At 37.4% G+C, this 15,000-nt stretch overlaps 2 protein-coding genes across 2 annotated transcripts in view; one reads left to right on the forward strand and one right to left on the reverse strand.

Moving 5' to 3' along the window:
• LOC116064546 (zinc finger protein 239-like) overlaps positions 1-15,000 on the reverse strand; it is a 914,372-nt gene that overhangs the window by 130,201 nt on the left and 769,171 nt on the right. The gene's annotated exons all lie outside the window — the stretch shown is intronic.
• The window catches only part of LOC116059956 (disks large homolog 4-like), a 46,442-nt gene continuing 31,833 nt past the window's right edge, over positions 392-15,000 (forward strand). The window contains exon 1 of the mRNA XM_035994214.1: positions 392-453. Coding sequence (XP_035850107.1) covers positions 435-453 — 19 coding nt within the window. The 5' untranslated portion in view covers positions 392-434. The remainder of the gene's footprint in view (positions 454-15,000) is intronic.

Genomic DNA, 15,000 nt, shown 5'->3' on the forward strand with positions numbered 1-15,000 from the left:
TTTACATGGAGTCTGGTGGGAGACACCTGTAGTGTTCATTTAGATGCATAACAGGATGGAGAAAAGAGACAACACATTGAAAAGCCTAGGAACACATGTCCAAAATGTTGGAAAAGCAACAACGTCAATTTTATTTACGTAAATATCAAAGTACATAGAAATAATCGACAAAAATGTTGAAAAAAGTGACAAAAATATCGAAATAGTGCACATATGTGCTGTGAATGATTTAATTTGAGATAGTTCAACATGTTGTAATGAAGATTAAAACCAGTTTCTGTGTCTGATGGCATCGTCCAATCCTGGGGCAGGAGGTCAGGAGGTCAGCGGGGGGGCGGGGCTACAGCGCAGGGGATTAGGACTGCATTACCCAGCATGCACTGTGTGTGTTTGTAAAATCCCTAAAGAGGATTTATGTGGATCAGAGAGACGACATGCCGCTGAAGAGAGAAGGTGAGACATTTTATTATCGACAACATCGTCACATACACACACACACACACACACACACACACAGAGACACACACAGACACACACACACACACACACAGAGACACACACAGACACACACACACACACACACAGACACAGAGTGTTTCTGTGTGTTTCTGTGTGTCTGTGTGTGTGTGTGTGTGTGTGTGTGTGTGTGTGTTTCTGTGTGTCTCTGTGTGTGTGTGTGTGTGTGTGTGTGTGTGTGTGTCTCTGTGTGTGTGTTTCTGTGTGTCTGTGTGTGTGTGTGTGTGTGTGTGTGTGTGTGTGTGTGTGTTTCTGTGTGTGTCTCTGTGTGTCTCTGTGTGTGTGTGTGTGTGTGTGTGTGTGTGTGTGTGTGTCTCTGTGTGTGTGTGTGTGTGTGTGTGTGTGTGTGTGTGTGTGTGTGTGTGTGTGTGTGTGTGTGTGTTATTTCCCATCATCTCTGTGACCTCTGACCTCAGATCTGGACTGGAGACCTTTAGAAAGTGGCGTGTATGTCTACGTGAAGTCATGATGTCATGTTGGGGTAGTAATGACGGCTAGATTAATCATTACTGGAGCAAGATGGCGGCCGAGTAAGTGCGTTAATGCTGCACAAGAGTTTTTATTTTGGTGGAAACTTAAAAAATCCTATCCTCACCTTGTCGGACTGATGTCTATTCTTGTGGGAAACAACTACCGTATTTTCCGGACTATAAGTCGCACTTTTTTTCATACTTTGGCTGGTCCTGCGACTTATATATCAAAATATTTATAATTTCACGTTTTTAAATGTTATTTCATGCTGAAAACATCACCGTCTAAAGCCGCCAGAGGGCGCTCTAGGCTTCTGACAACTAAATGCTGCTCCTAAAGACAACTGAGAAAGAAAAGAAACTGCAGGTGACTGCAGGTAGTAAAATATGCAGCCGAAAACGGTAATCGAGCAGCAGAAAGAAAGTTTGGAGTGAGAGAGAAACTTGTAAAGGTGACTCTTACTGCAATGAAGGAAACAAAGAAAGCTAGTCGCGCGCTGAAAGCAAGATGGCCAGAGCTGGAGGAACGAGTCCACAGATGTAGATGCACGTCAACGGTGCAGTTACGTCTCCACGCCCTGGTAGTTGTTCTGTATTCTGTTGTGTAGTTGAATAACTGTTAATGTGTTACGTTAACATACCGGACACCTACCGTATTCAGCCCCTTGTTCTGTGTTCTACTGTGTAGTTGAATAACTTGCCTTTCCAGATTCAATGTCTGTTCTTGATCTTGGATTTTGTGAAATCAATTTCTAAATAAATGCGACTTATAGTCCAGTGCGACTTATATATGTTTTTTTCCTCTTCATGACGCATTTTTTGACTGACGCGACTTATACTCCGGAGCGACTTATAGTCCGGAAAATACGGTACATGTCATCCCGTGATAGAAAAAGAATGAACAAGAGTAAGAAGAACGTCGTTCCTGAAGTACAGGCAGTAACGCTCTGATAGCCTCGTTAGCACGACTATGCTAGCACAACCTTGGCTAGCACTACGTCCACGGTAGAAGTCTCCATGTCAGGAGATCTCCCCCCTCTTCCTGTGACTCCGTGGGATTCCCCAGCTGCAAAGAAGGCTCTCTATGTAAGAAAACTTGACTCAACAGCCCAGGATAACGTCGTTATCTCGACCCTCTCTCAGCTTGTAAAGGAGCAGGCTGACTCCATCAAAACGCTGGTGAGTGAAAACTCCAAGAAAATGTAATGGAAACAGGCTGAAAATGGAAGGGCTGAAGAAACTATAGACTTAGCTTGTAGTGAATTACAGAAACACAGCAGGAAGTAAAGAGTGTTGATGGTCGTCTTAAAGTGGCGGCACGTCTAACTCGTGTGTGGGAACTGGAGATCTATTCAGGAAGATGGAACCTGAAACTCTACGGAGTCGCCGAAAGCTCTGCAGAAAACGTGAAGGGGAAAGTTGTGGAGCTTTGTCGGAGTATTCTCCCAGCCACGATCGACGTCGTTCATCGTATCGGAAAACCAACGCCTGCCGGCTCTCGGCCGAGAGCAATCATCATCACATTCTCCCTGAGATCCTTCAGAGATGTAGCCTGGTCCTACCAGACTCTGGTCCATTAGCCTGGTCCTACCAGACTCTGGGAAGTAAGTAGGAGGGCGGAGCCAGGCTAACAGAGATGGAAGGCAGCCAAAAATCACCCCATTATGCGTGAGAACAAGCTCCGCTTTGTCGAAGACCTCCCTCAACCGGTCAAGGAGGCCAGACTGAAGATGTGGCCGTTGGTGAGTACGTAGTGAGGGAAAGCCTGCTTACTTTGGTGGAGCACGAGCCTTTGTCGATGGGAAGGAAATCACCTGAAGTACTGGTGACCTTAAACCACCTGAATGATGAGCATAAGACATAACTCATAACTAAATATATATATAAACAGATATATATATATATATATCTGTCAAAATAACGCGTTAATTTCGATTAATTAACTGGAACATTTACTGTAAAACTCTTCTTCCTGCCAACCCTGGCTACAGAAATCTGGAGCCACTGATATGTCTGCTCTTCTCTCTGGTGCTCTGAAGACGATACAGGAAACACAAACACCGCTGAACCTGACACTAGTTAACACTATACTCAACAGCAGCTAATGTTAGCCTACCGCTAGCTAGTTAACACTATACTCAACAGCAGCTAACGTTAGCCTACCGCTAGCTAGTTAACACTATACTCAACAGCAGCTAACGTTAGCCTACCGCTAGCTAGTTAACACTATACTCAACAGCAGCTAACGTTAGCCTACCGCTAGCTAGTTAACACTATACTCAACAGCAGCTAACGTTAGCCTACCGCTAGCTAGTTAACACTATACTCAACAGCAGCTAACGTTAGCCTACCGCTAGCTAGTTAACACTATACTCAACAGCAGCTAACGTTAGCCTACCGCTAGCTAGTTAACACTATACTCAACAGCAGCTAACGTTAGCCTACCGCTAGCTAGTTAACACTATACTCAACAGCAGCTAACGTTAGCCTACCGCTAGCTAGTTAACACTATACTCAACAGCAGCTAACGTTAGCCTACCGCTAGCTAGTTAACACTATACTCAACAGCAGCTAACGTTAGCCTACCGCTAGCTAGTTAACACTACATTCAACAGCAGCTAACGTTAGCCTACCGCTAGCTAGTTAACACTATACTCGACAGCAGCTAACGTTAGCCTACTGCTAGCTAGTAGCTGGATTAAAAACGGTTAAAATGCTGACAGCTAACGCTAAACTAGTTATTTAAATATGAATCAGCCAAATATTTTAGGATGCTTGGTAGCAAACTTGCTAAAATTAGGAAATCAGAGGAACAACAGGTTATCAGTGGTATATCGGTCTTGTCTCAAATATCACCAGATGCTTTAACAGAAGAGGACAAAATAGAAATGTTTAATTTACAAGAGAACCTGGATGAAATGTGTAAGAGGAGCTTTTTAAGGTCTCGGAAGCAGAGGTTAGAAGAAGAACAGAATTCTTACCATGCAACAGTTAATACCATTAATGAGCTAAACATTGATAACTCTATAACTGATGATCAACAGTTAATATCTAATTGTTGCTCCTCATTTTACAAAAAGCTATATACTGCAGAATATTCAGAAAATGATGCTTTTTATATTCCTGAACTCTCTCCATAACACCGCTGAGCTCTCTACTCAGAGAGGGATCTGTGTGATCCCTCTAACCCTGGCAGAGGTCAGTGGGTGGTTACAACTTCTAAAAGACAACAAGTCCCCGGGACAGACGGCTTATCTTCATTTTATAAAGTTCCTTTAGTCAGTCCGCCTGGTCCATCAGAGGGTCAAGAGAGTGGAACTCAACCCCAAACCACATCAGACAGGTAAACACATTTATACCAATGTCTGGGTGAATACTCGATTCTGATTGGCTGCAGGGTGTCCATAAGAAAGTGATATAGGACACCTACTAAAGGAGTTCAGGTGAAACTGACTGTTTACCGTTCTAAATGAATACATTACATACACAGGATGGAGCTAACACACACACAGGCTGCAGGAAGTCAGTTATACTCTGAACACCACAGGATGGAGCTAACACACATAAGGCAACTCACCAACTCTTTCAACAAGACGTTAAGACGTTATGAGTCCACCTGCTGCTTTATCATATTCATATGTTGAGGAGATGTGTTGGGAGAAGTTTGGCTATAGCCACACAAGTTCTTCTTAACCAACACAGTTAAAGAGATCTCTGATGAGAAAAGACATTGATAGCAGCTGTACTCTTTTTTTTTTTTAAAGATTATTTTTTGGGGCATTTTTAGGCCTTTATTGACAGGACAGCTGAAGAAATGAAAGGGGAGAGAGAGAGAGGGAGGGGGGGGGGGGGAAAGACATGCAGCAAAGGGCCGCAGGTCGGAGTCAAACCCACGGCCCGCTGCATTGAGGAGTAAACCTCTATATATGGGCGCCCGCTCTACCAACTGAGCTATCCGGGCGCCCAGCAGCTGTAGTTTTTGTGGAGAACTAAATGAAATGCTGGTTCATCTGTTTTGGTCTTGCCTTTATACCACGAGATCATATTTACCCTCACTTCACAGTACTTTGGGAAAATGTATTGTGTGGATTCACTCAATATGATAGAAAGCTATATTCTGAGTATTATGGGATACATTTGATAATTATTTTAACCAAATTTTATTTACAGAAGTCAAAGTTTTTGAAAAAGAAGCCATGCTTTTCGGAGCTGGCTGCCAATATTAAACAATATATTTTTTCCATTTCTACCTGTACAAACAAAAAGCTGTCAGATGATCTGACCTTTGTAAGTTTTACACAATATTTGTATGAAGTTTGTTTTGGTTTTATTTTCCGTTAGTAACCCCCTGGCTCGGTTAGAACGTCGATGTTAAGATTTACAGAAGATGCTCCGTCCTACTGTATGTCCACATTCTTCAATAAAGTTTGATATTGGAAAAAAAAGAAAAAGATTAATTATTATTAATTATAAATTAGATTAATGCCGGCTCGGACGCAGTGGCTCCTTAAAGATTAAATCCACTGGTCTCTCCTCCTCCGCTGTGACAACAGCACGCTCCAACATGACCGTAACGGAACAAAAATGTCGGAAAAACTGTTGGAAAAAGTGTCAAAAATGTCGGAAAAAGTGACAAAAATGTCAGAAAAAGTGTCAAAATGTCGGAAAAAGTGACAAAAATGTCGGAAAAAGTGACAAAAATGTCGGAAAAAGTGTCAAAAATGTCGGAAAAAGTGTCAAAAATGTCGGAAAAAGTGTCAAAAATGTCGGAAAAAGTGTCAAAAATGTCGGAAAAAGTGTCAAAATGTCGGAAAAAGTGTCAAAAATGTCGGAAAAAGTGACAAAAATGTCGGAAAAAGTGTCAAAAATGTCGGAAAAAGTGACAAAATGTCGGAAAGTGTCAAAAATGTCGGAAAAAGTGACAAAAATGTCGGAAAAAGTGTCAGAAATGTCGTAAAAAGTGACAAAAATCTCAGTAAAAGTGTAAAATTTTTTATAAAAAGTGACAAAAATGTTATAAAAAGTGTAAAAAATTTCGGAAAAAGTGACTCGGTCCAACATGACCGTAACAGACTGCTGTCATGTGACATCACGCTCCAACATGACCGTAACGGAACAAAAATGTCGGAAAAAGTGTCAAAAATGTCGGAAAAAGTGTCAAAAATGTCGGAAAAAGTGTCAAAAATGTCGGAAAAAGTGTCAAAAATGTCGGAAAAAGTGACAAAATGTCGGAAAAAGTGTCAAAAATGTCGGAAAAAGTGACAAAATGTCGGAAAAAGTGTCAAAAATGTCGGAAAAAGTGACAAAAATGTCGGAAAAAGTGTCAAAAATGTCGGAAAAAGTGACAAAAATCTCAGTAAAAGTGTAAAATTTTTTATAAAAAGTGACAAAAATGTTATAAAAAGTGTAAAAAATTTCGGAAAAAGTGACTCGGTCCAACATGACCGTAACAGACTGCTGTCATGTGACATCACGCTCCAACATGACCGTAACGGAACAAAAATGTCGGAAAAACTGTTGGAAAAAGTGTCAAAAATGTCGGAAAAAGTGACAAAAATGTTGGAAAAAGTGTCAAAAATTTAATAAAAAGTGACAAAAATTGACAAAAATTTAATAAAAAGTGTAAAAAATCTCAGAAAAAGTGACAAAAATGTTATAAAAAGTGTAAAAAATGTCGGACTCGTTCCAACATGACCGTAACAGTGACATCACGCTCCAACATGACCGTAACAGGCTGCTGTCATGTGACATCATGACCGTAACAGGCTGCTGTTTATTTAATTGATTGTCTTATTGCATGTGTCATATAGTCTTCTCACTCAGTTTGGTCGACAGATAGTCCTAAAGAAGTCAGGAAAAAGTTCCTCAGCCATCATAGGAATAGAAGAGCAAAATTGACAAAAATGTCTGAAAAACGGACAAAAATGTCAGCAAAAGTGTCAAAAATCTCAGCAAAACTGACAAAAATGTAGGAAAAAGTTTCAAAAATGTCGGAAAAAGTGACTAAAATATCAGCAAAAGTGACAAAAATGTCAGAAAAAGTGTCAAAAATCTCAGCAAAACTGACAAAAATGTCAGAAAAAGTTTCAAAAATGTCGGAAAAAGTGACAAAAATATCAGAAAAAGTGACAAAAATCTCAACAAAAGTGACAAAAATGTAGGAAAAAGTGACTAAAATATCAGAAAAAGTTTCAAAAATATCAGAAAAATTGACAAAAATGTCCGAAAAATTGACAAAAATGTCCGAAAAACGGATAAAAATGTCAGCAAAAGTGTCAAAAATCTCAGCAAAACTGACAAAAATGTAGGAAAAAGTGACTAAAATATCAGCAAAAGTGACAAAAATGTCATAAAAAGTGACAAAAATGTTGGCAAAAGTGACAAAAATGTCAGAAAAAGTGACAAAAATGTTGGCAAAAGTGACAAAATCAGAAAAAGTTTCAAAAATGTCGGAAAAAGTGACAAAAATGTCAGCAAAAGTGTCAAAAATCTCAGCAAAACTGACAAAAATGTAGGAAAAAGTGACTAAAATATCAGCAAAAGCTCCATCATGACCGTAACAGGCTGCTGTTTATTTAATTGATTGTCTTATTGCATGTGTCATATAGTCTTCTCACTCTCAGTTTGGTCGACAGATAGTCCTAAAGAAGTCAGGAAAAAGTTCCTCAGCCGTCATAGGAATAGAAGAGCCCAAAAATGTCCGAAAAACTGACAAAAATGTAAGAAAAATTGACAAAAATGTCTGAAAAACGGACAAAAATGTCAGCAAAAGTGTCAAAAATCTCAGCAAAACTGACAAAAATGTCAGAAGTGACAAAAATGTAAGAAAAATTGACAAAAATGTCCAAAAAACGGACAAAAATGTCAGCAAAAGTGTCAAAAATCTCAGCAAAACTGACAAAAATGTAGGAAAAAGTGACTAAAATGTTGGCAAAAGTGACAAAAATGTCAGAAAAAGTGTCAAAATGTCGGAAAAAGTGACAGAAATGTCAGAAAAAGTGTCAAAATGTCGGAAAAAGTGACAAAAATGTCGGAAAAAGTGACAAAAATGTCAGACAAAGTGTCAAAATGTCGGAAAAAGTGACAAAAATGTCGGAAAAAGTGACAAAAATGTCAGAAAAAGTGACAAAAATCTCAACAAAAGTGACAAAAATGTTGGCAAAAGTGACAAAAATGTCAGAAGAAGTGACAAAAATGTAAGAAAAATTGACAAAAATGTCGGAAAAAGTGTCAAAAATCTCAGCAAAACTGACAAAAATGTAGGAAAAAGTGACTAAAATGTTGGCAAAAGTGTCAAAAATGTCAGCAAAAGTGTCAAAAATCTCAGCAAAACTGACAAAAATGTAGGAAAAAGTGACTAAAATGTCAGAAAAAGTGTCAAAATGTTGGAAAAAGTGACAGAAATGTCAGAAAAAGTGTCAAAAATTTCAGACAAAGTGTCAAAATGTCGGAAAAAGTGACAAAAATGTCGGAAAAAGTGACAAAAATGTCGGAAAAAGTGACAAAAATGTCAGAAAAAGTGACAAAAATCTCAACAAAAGTGACAAAAATGTTGGCAAAAGTGACAAAAATGTCAGAAGAAGTGACAAAATGTAAGAAAAATTGACAAAATGTCGGAAAAAGTGTCAAAATCTCAGCAAAACTGACAAAAATGTAGGAAAAAGTGACTAAAATGTTGGCAAAAGTGTCAAAAATGTCAGCAAAAGTGTCAAAAATCTCAGCAAAAGTGACAAAAATGTAGGAAAAAGTGACTAAAATGTTGGCAAAAGTGTCAAAAATGTCAGCAAAAGTGTCAAAAATCTCAGCAAAAGTGACAAAAATCTCAACAAAAGTGACAAAAATGTCATAAAAGGTGACAAAATGTTGGCAAAAGTGACAAAAATGTCAGAAGAAGTGACAAAAATGTAAGAAAAATTGACAAAAATGTCCGAAAAACGGACAAAAATGTCAGCAAAAGTGTCAAAAATCTCAGCAAAACTGACAAAAATGTAGGAAAAAGTGACTAAAATATCAGCAAAAGCTCCATCATGACCGTAACAGGCTGCTGTTTATTTAATTGATTGTCTTATTGCATGTGTCATATAGTCTTCTCACTCACAGTTTGGTCGACAGATAGTCCTAAAGAAGTCAGGAAAAAGTTCCTCAGCCGTCATAGGAATAGAAGAGCAAAATTGACAAAAATGTCTGAAAAACTGACAAAAATCTCAGCAAAACTGACAAAAATGTAAGAAAAATTGACAAAAATGTCCGAAAAACGGACAAAAATCTCAGCAAAAGTGTCAAAAATCTCAGCAAAACTGACAAAAATGTCAGAAAAAGTTTCAAAAATGTCGGAAAAAGTGACAAAAATATCAGAAAAAGTGACAAAAATCTCAACAAAAGTGACAAAAATGTAGGAAAAAGTGACTAAAATATCAGAAAAATTGACAAAAATGTCCGAAAAATTGACAAAAATGTCGGAAAAAGTGACAAAAATATCAGAAAAAGTGACAAAAATCTCAACAAAAGTGTCAAAAATCTCAGCAAAACTGACAAAAATGTCAGAAAAAGTTTCAAAAATGTCGGAAAAAGTGACAAAAATATCAGAAAAAGTGACAAAAATCTCAACAAAAGTGACAAAATGTAGGAAAAAGTGACTAAAATATCAGAAAAGTTTCAAAAATATCAGAAAAATTGACAAAAATGTCCGAAAATTGACAAAAATGTCCGAAAACGGACAAAAATGTCAGCAAAAGTGTCAAAAATCTCAGCAAAACTGACAAAAATGTAGGAAAAAGTGACTAAAATATCAGCAAAAGTGACAAAAATGTCATAAAAAGTGACAAAAATGTTGGCAAAAGTGACAAAAATGTCAGAAAAAGTGACAAAAATGTTGGCAAAAGTGACAAAATCAGAAAAAGTTTCAAAAATGTCGGAAAAAGTGACAAAAATGTCAGCAAAAGTGTCAAAAATCTCAGCAAAACTGACAAAAATGTAGGAAAAAGTGACTAAAATGTTGGCAAAAGTGACAAAAATGTCAGAAGAAGTGACAAAAATCTCAGCAAAAGTGACAAAAATGTAAGAAAAATTGACAAAAATGTCCGAAAAACGGACAAAAATGTCAGCAAAAGTGTCAAAAATCTCAGCAAAACTGACAAAAATGTCAGAAGTGACAAAAATGTAAGAAAAATTGACAAAAATGTCCAAAAAACGGACAAAAATGTCAGCAAAAGTGTCAAAAATCTCAGCAAAACTGACAAAAATGTAGGAAAAAGTGACTAAAATGTTGGCAAAAGTGACAAAAATGTCAGAAAAAGTGTCAAATGTCGGAAAAAGTGACAGAATGTCAGAAAAAGTGTCAAAATGTCGGAAAAGTGACAAAAATGTCGGAAAAAGTGACAAAATGTCAGACAAAGTGTCAAATGTCGGAAAAAGTGACAAAAATGTCGGAAAAAGTGACAAAAATGTCAGAAAAAGTGACAAAATCTCAACAAAAGTGACAAAATGTTGGCAAAAGTGACAAAAATGTCAGAAGAAGTGACAAAAATGTAAGAAAAATTGACAAAAATGTCGGAAAAAGTGTCAAAATCTCAGCAAAACTGACAAAAATGTAGGAAAAGTGACTAAAATGTTGGCAAAAGTGTCAAAATGTCAGCAAAAGTGTCAAAAATCTCAGCAAAACTGACAAAAATGTAGGAAAAAGTGACTAAAATGTCAGAAAAAGTGTCAAAATGTTGGAAAAAGTGACAGAAATGTCAGAAAAAGTGTCAAAAATTTCAGACAAAGTGTCAAAATGTCGGAAAAAGTGACAAAAATGTCGGAAAAAGTGACAAAAATGTCGGAAAAAGTGACAAAAATGTCAGAAAAAGTGACAAAAATCTCAACAAAAGTGACAAAATGTTGGCAAAAGTGACAAAAATGTCAGAAGAAGTGACAAAATGTAAGAAAATTGACAAAATGTCGGAAAAAGTGTCAAAAATCTCAGCAAAACTGACAAAAATGTAGGAAAAAGTGACTAAAATGTTGGCAAAAGTGTCAAAAATGTCAGCAAAAGTGTCAAAAATCTCAGCAAAAGTGACAAAAATGTAGGAAAAAGTGACTAAAATGTTGGCAAAAGTGTCAAAAATGTCAGCAAAAGTGTCAAAAATCTCAGCAAAAGTGACAAAAATCTCAACAAAAGTGACAAAAATGTCATAAAAGGTGACAAAAATGTTGGCAAAAGTGACAAAAATGTCAGAAGAAGTGACAAAAATGTAAGAAAAATTGACAAAAATGTCCGAAAAACGGACAAAAATGTCAGCAAAAGTGTCAAAAATCTCAGCAAAACTGACAAAAATGTAGGAAAAAGTGACTAAAATATCAGCAAAAGCTCCATCATGACCGTAACAGGCTGCTGTTTATTTAATTGATTGTCTTATTGCATGTGTCATATAGTCTTCTCACTCAGTTTGGTCGACAGATAGTCCTAAAGAAGTCAGGAAAAAGTTCCTCAGCCGTCATAGGAATAGAAGAGCAAAATTGACAAAAATGTCTGAAAAACTGACAAAAATCTCAGCAAAACTGACAAAAATGTAGGAAAAAGTTTCAAAAATGTCGGAAAAAGTGACTAAAATATCAGCAAAAGTGACAAAAATGTCAGAAAAAGTGACAAAAATGTAAGAAAAATTGACAAAAATGTCCGAAAAACGGACAAAAATCTCAGCAAAAGTGTCAAAAATCTCAGCAAAACTGACAAAAATGTCAGAAAAAGTTTCAAAAATGTCGGAAAAAGTGACAAAAATATCAGAAAAAGTGACAAAAATCTCAACAAAAGTGACAAAAATGTAGGAAAAAGTGACTAAAATATCAGAAAAATTGACAAAAATGTCCGAAAAATTGACAAAAATGTCGGAAAAAGTGACAAAAATATCAGAAAAAGTGACAAAAATCTCAACAAAAGTGTCAAAAATCTCAGCAAAACTGACAAAAATGTCAGAAAAAGTTTCAAAAATGTCGGAAAAAGTGACAAAAATATCAGAAAAAGTGACAAAAATCTCAACAAAAGTGACAAAAATGTAGGAAAAAGTGACTAAAATATCAGAAAAAGTTTCAAAAATATCAGAAAAATTGACAAAAATGTCCGAAAAATTGACAAAAATGTCCGAAAAACGGACAAAAATGTCAGCAAAAGTGTCAAAAATCTCAGCAAAACTGACAAAAATGTAGGAAAAAGTGACTAAAATATCAGCAAAAGTGACAAAAATGTCATAAAAAGTGACAAAAATGTTGGCAAAAGTGACAAAAATGTCAGAAAAAGTGACAAAAATGTTGGCAAAAGTGACAAAATCAGAAAAAGTTTCAAAAATGTCGGAAAAAGTGACAAAAATGTCAGCAAAAGTGTCAAAAATCTCAGCAAAACTGACAAAAATGTCAGAAAAAGTTTCAAAAATGTCGGAAAAAGTGACAAAAATATCAGAAAAAGTGACAAAAATCTCAACAAAAGTGACAAAAATGTAGGAAAAAGTGACTAAAATATCAGAAAAAGTTTCAAAAATATCAGAAAAATTGACAAAAATGTCCGAAAAATTGACAAAAATGTCCGAAAAACGGACAAAAATGTCAGCAAAAGTGTCAAAAATCTCAGCAAAACTGACAAAAATGTAGGAAAAAGTGACTAAAATATCAGCAAAAGTGACAAAAATGTCATAAAAAGTGACAAAAATGTTGGCAAAAGTGACAAAAATGTCAGAAAAAGTGACAAAAATGTTGGCAAAAGTGACAAAATCAGAAAAGTTTCAAAATGTCGGAAAAAGTGACAAAATGTCAGCAAAAGTGTCAAAAATCTCAGCAAAACTGACAAAAATGTAGGAAAAAGTGACTAAAATATCAGCAAAAGCTCCATCATGACCGTAACAGGCTGCTGTTTATTTAATTGATTGTCTTATTGCATGTGTCATATAGTCTTCTCACTCACAGTTTGGTCGACAGATAGTCCTAAAGAAGTCAGGAAAAAGTTCCTCAGCCGTCATAGGAATAGAAGAGCCCAAAAATGTCCGAAAAACTGACAAAAATGTCAGCAAAAGTGTCAAAAATCTCAGCAAAAGTGACAAAAATGTAGGAAAAAGTGACTAAAATGTTGGCAAAAGTGACAAAAATGTCAGAAGAAGTGACAAAAATCTCAGCAAAAGTGACAAAAATGTAAGAAAAATTGACAAAAATGTCCGAAAAACGGACAAAAATGTCAGCAAAAGTGTCAAAAATGTAGGAAAAAGTGACTAAAATGTTGGCAAAAGTGACAAAAATGTCGGAAAAAGTGTCAAAAATCTCAGCAAAAGTGACAAAAATGTCAGAAGAAGTGACAAAAATCTCAACAAAAGTGACAAAAATATCAGAAAAAGTGACAAAAATCTCAACAAAAGTGACAAAAATGTCATAAAAAGTGACAAAAATGTTGGCAAAAGTGACAAAAATGTCAGAAAAAGTGTCAAAAATCTCAACAAAAGTGTTAAAAATGTCAGAAAAAGTGATTAAAATGTCAGAAAAAGTGTCAAAAACGTCAACTTCAGGCAGAATGAGCCGTCCTAGCGTTCAGGGCTCGTGGATAAACGTGGATGTCTGAAAGCTCTTTGCAGCTGAAGCCAGATGAGACGGAGGTTGTAACCATAGCGCCAGACAGCCATCCCTCTGATTAACGTAACCATAGCGCCAGACAGCCATCTCTCTGATTGACGTAACCATAGCGCCAGACAGCCATCCCTGTGATTGACGTAACCATAGCGCCAGACAGCCATCTCTCTGATTAACGTAACCATAGCGCCAGACAGCCATCCCTCTGATTAACGTAACCATAGCGCCAGACAGCCATCCCTGTGATTGACGTAACCATAGCGCCAGACAGCCATCTCTCTGATTGACGTAACCATAGCGCCAGACAGCCATCCCTCTGATTAACGTAACCATAGCGCCAGACAGCCATCCCTCTGATTAACGTAACCATAGCGCCAGACAGCCATCCCTCTGATTGACGTAACCATAGCGCCAGACAGCCATCCCTCTGATTGACGTAACCATAGCGCCAGACAGCCATCTCTCTGATTAACGTAACCATAGCGCCAGACAGCCATCCCTCTGATTGACGTAACCATAGCGCCAGACAGCCATCCCTCTGATTAACGTAACCATAGCGCCAGACAGCCATCCCTCTGATTAACGTAACCATAGCGCCAGACAGCCATCCCTCTGATTAACGTAACCATAGCGCCAGACAGCCATCCCTCTGATTGACGTAACCATAGCGCCAGACAGCCATCCCTCTGATTGACGTAACCATAGCGCCAGACAGCCATCCCTCTGATTGACGTAACCATAGCGCCAGACAGCCATCCCTCTGATTGAGCAGAACTTTGGGCCTTGGTCATCTCGGTCCGGCCCAGTCTAAGGAACCTCGGGGTGACGTTTGAGAAATCCCTATCTTTTGAAACTCCCATCCAATCATTGACCACATCCTGTTATTTCCCCTTACGCTACATTAGCATTAAGGGCTGTGGTCTGTCAGTCAGAACGCTACATTAGCATTAAGGGCTGTGGTCTGTCAGTCAGACCTGGAGATGCTCGTCCATGCCTTCATTTCCTCCCGTATTGACTGTTGTAATTCACTCTTCTCCTCGCTAACAAACCTGTCCTCCTGCTGGCTTCTTACTAGATCAAACAGACGCCCCCATATCACCCCTCTACTCTGCTCCCTTCACTGGCTTCCTGTAACCTACAGGACGCATTCCCAAACTGTGGTCCTGCAGGTGGTCTGTGGAAAATCAAAATAAAATATAAAATAATAGTTTTTAACCATTTTACCAGGAATATGAGAATAAGAATGACCGTTAGAGAATATGTATATTGATATAAAATTTCAATTAAATTGTCAAGTTATTGTGTGATTACTAAAATAGGCTAGTGGCGCTCGGCCGTGACGTTCAAGTCCAAACTCTGAAGATTAATAATCCCCTAAAACCGCCAAAGGTTTTGAAATGTTGACTATATCCTGTGTTCTTATTACTGT

Source organism: Sander lucioperca, chromosome 17, assembly GCF_008315115.2.
Source record: "Sander lucioperca isolate FBNREF2018 chromosome 17, SLUC_FBN_1.2, whole genome shotgun sequence".
NCBI classification, from domain to species: domain Eukaryota; kingdom Metazoa; phylum Chordata; class Actinopteri; order Perciformes; family Percidae; genus Sander; species Sander lucioperca.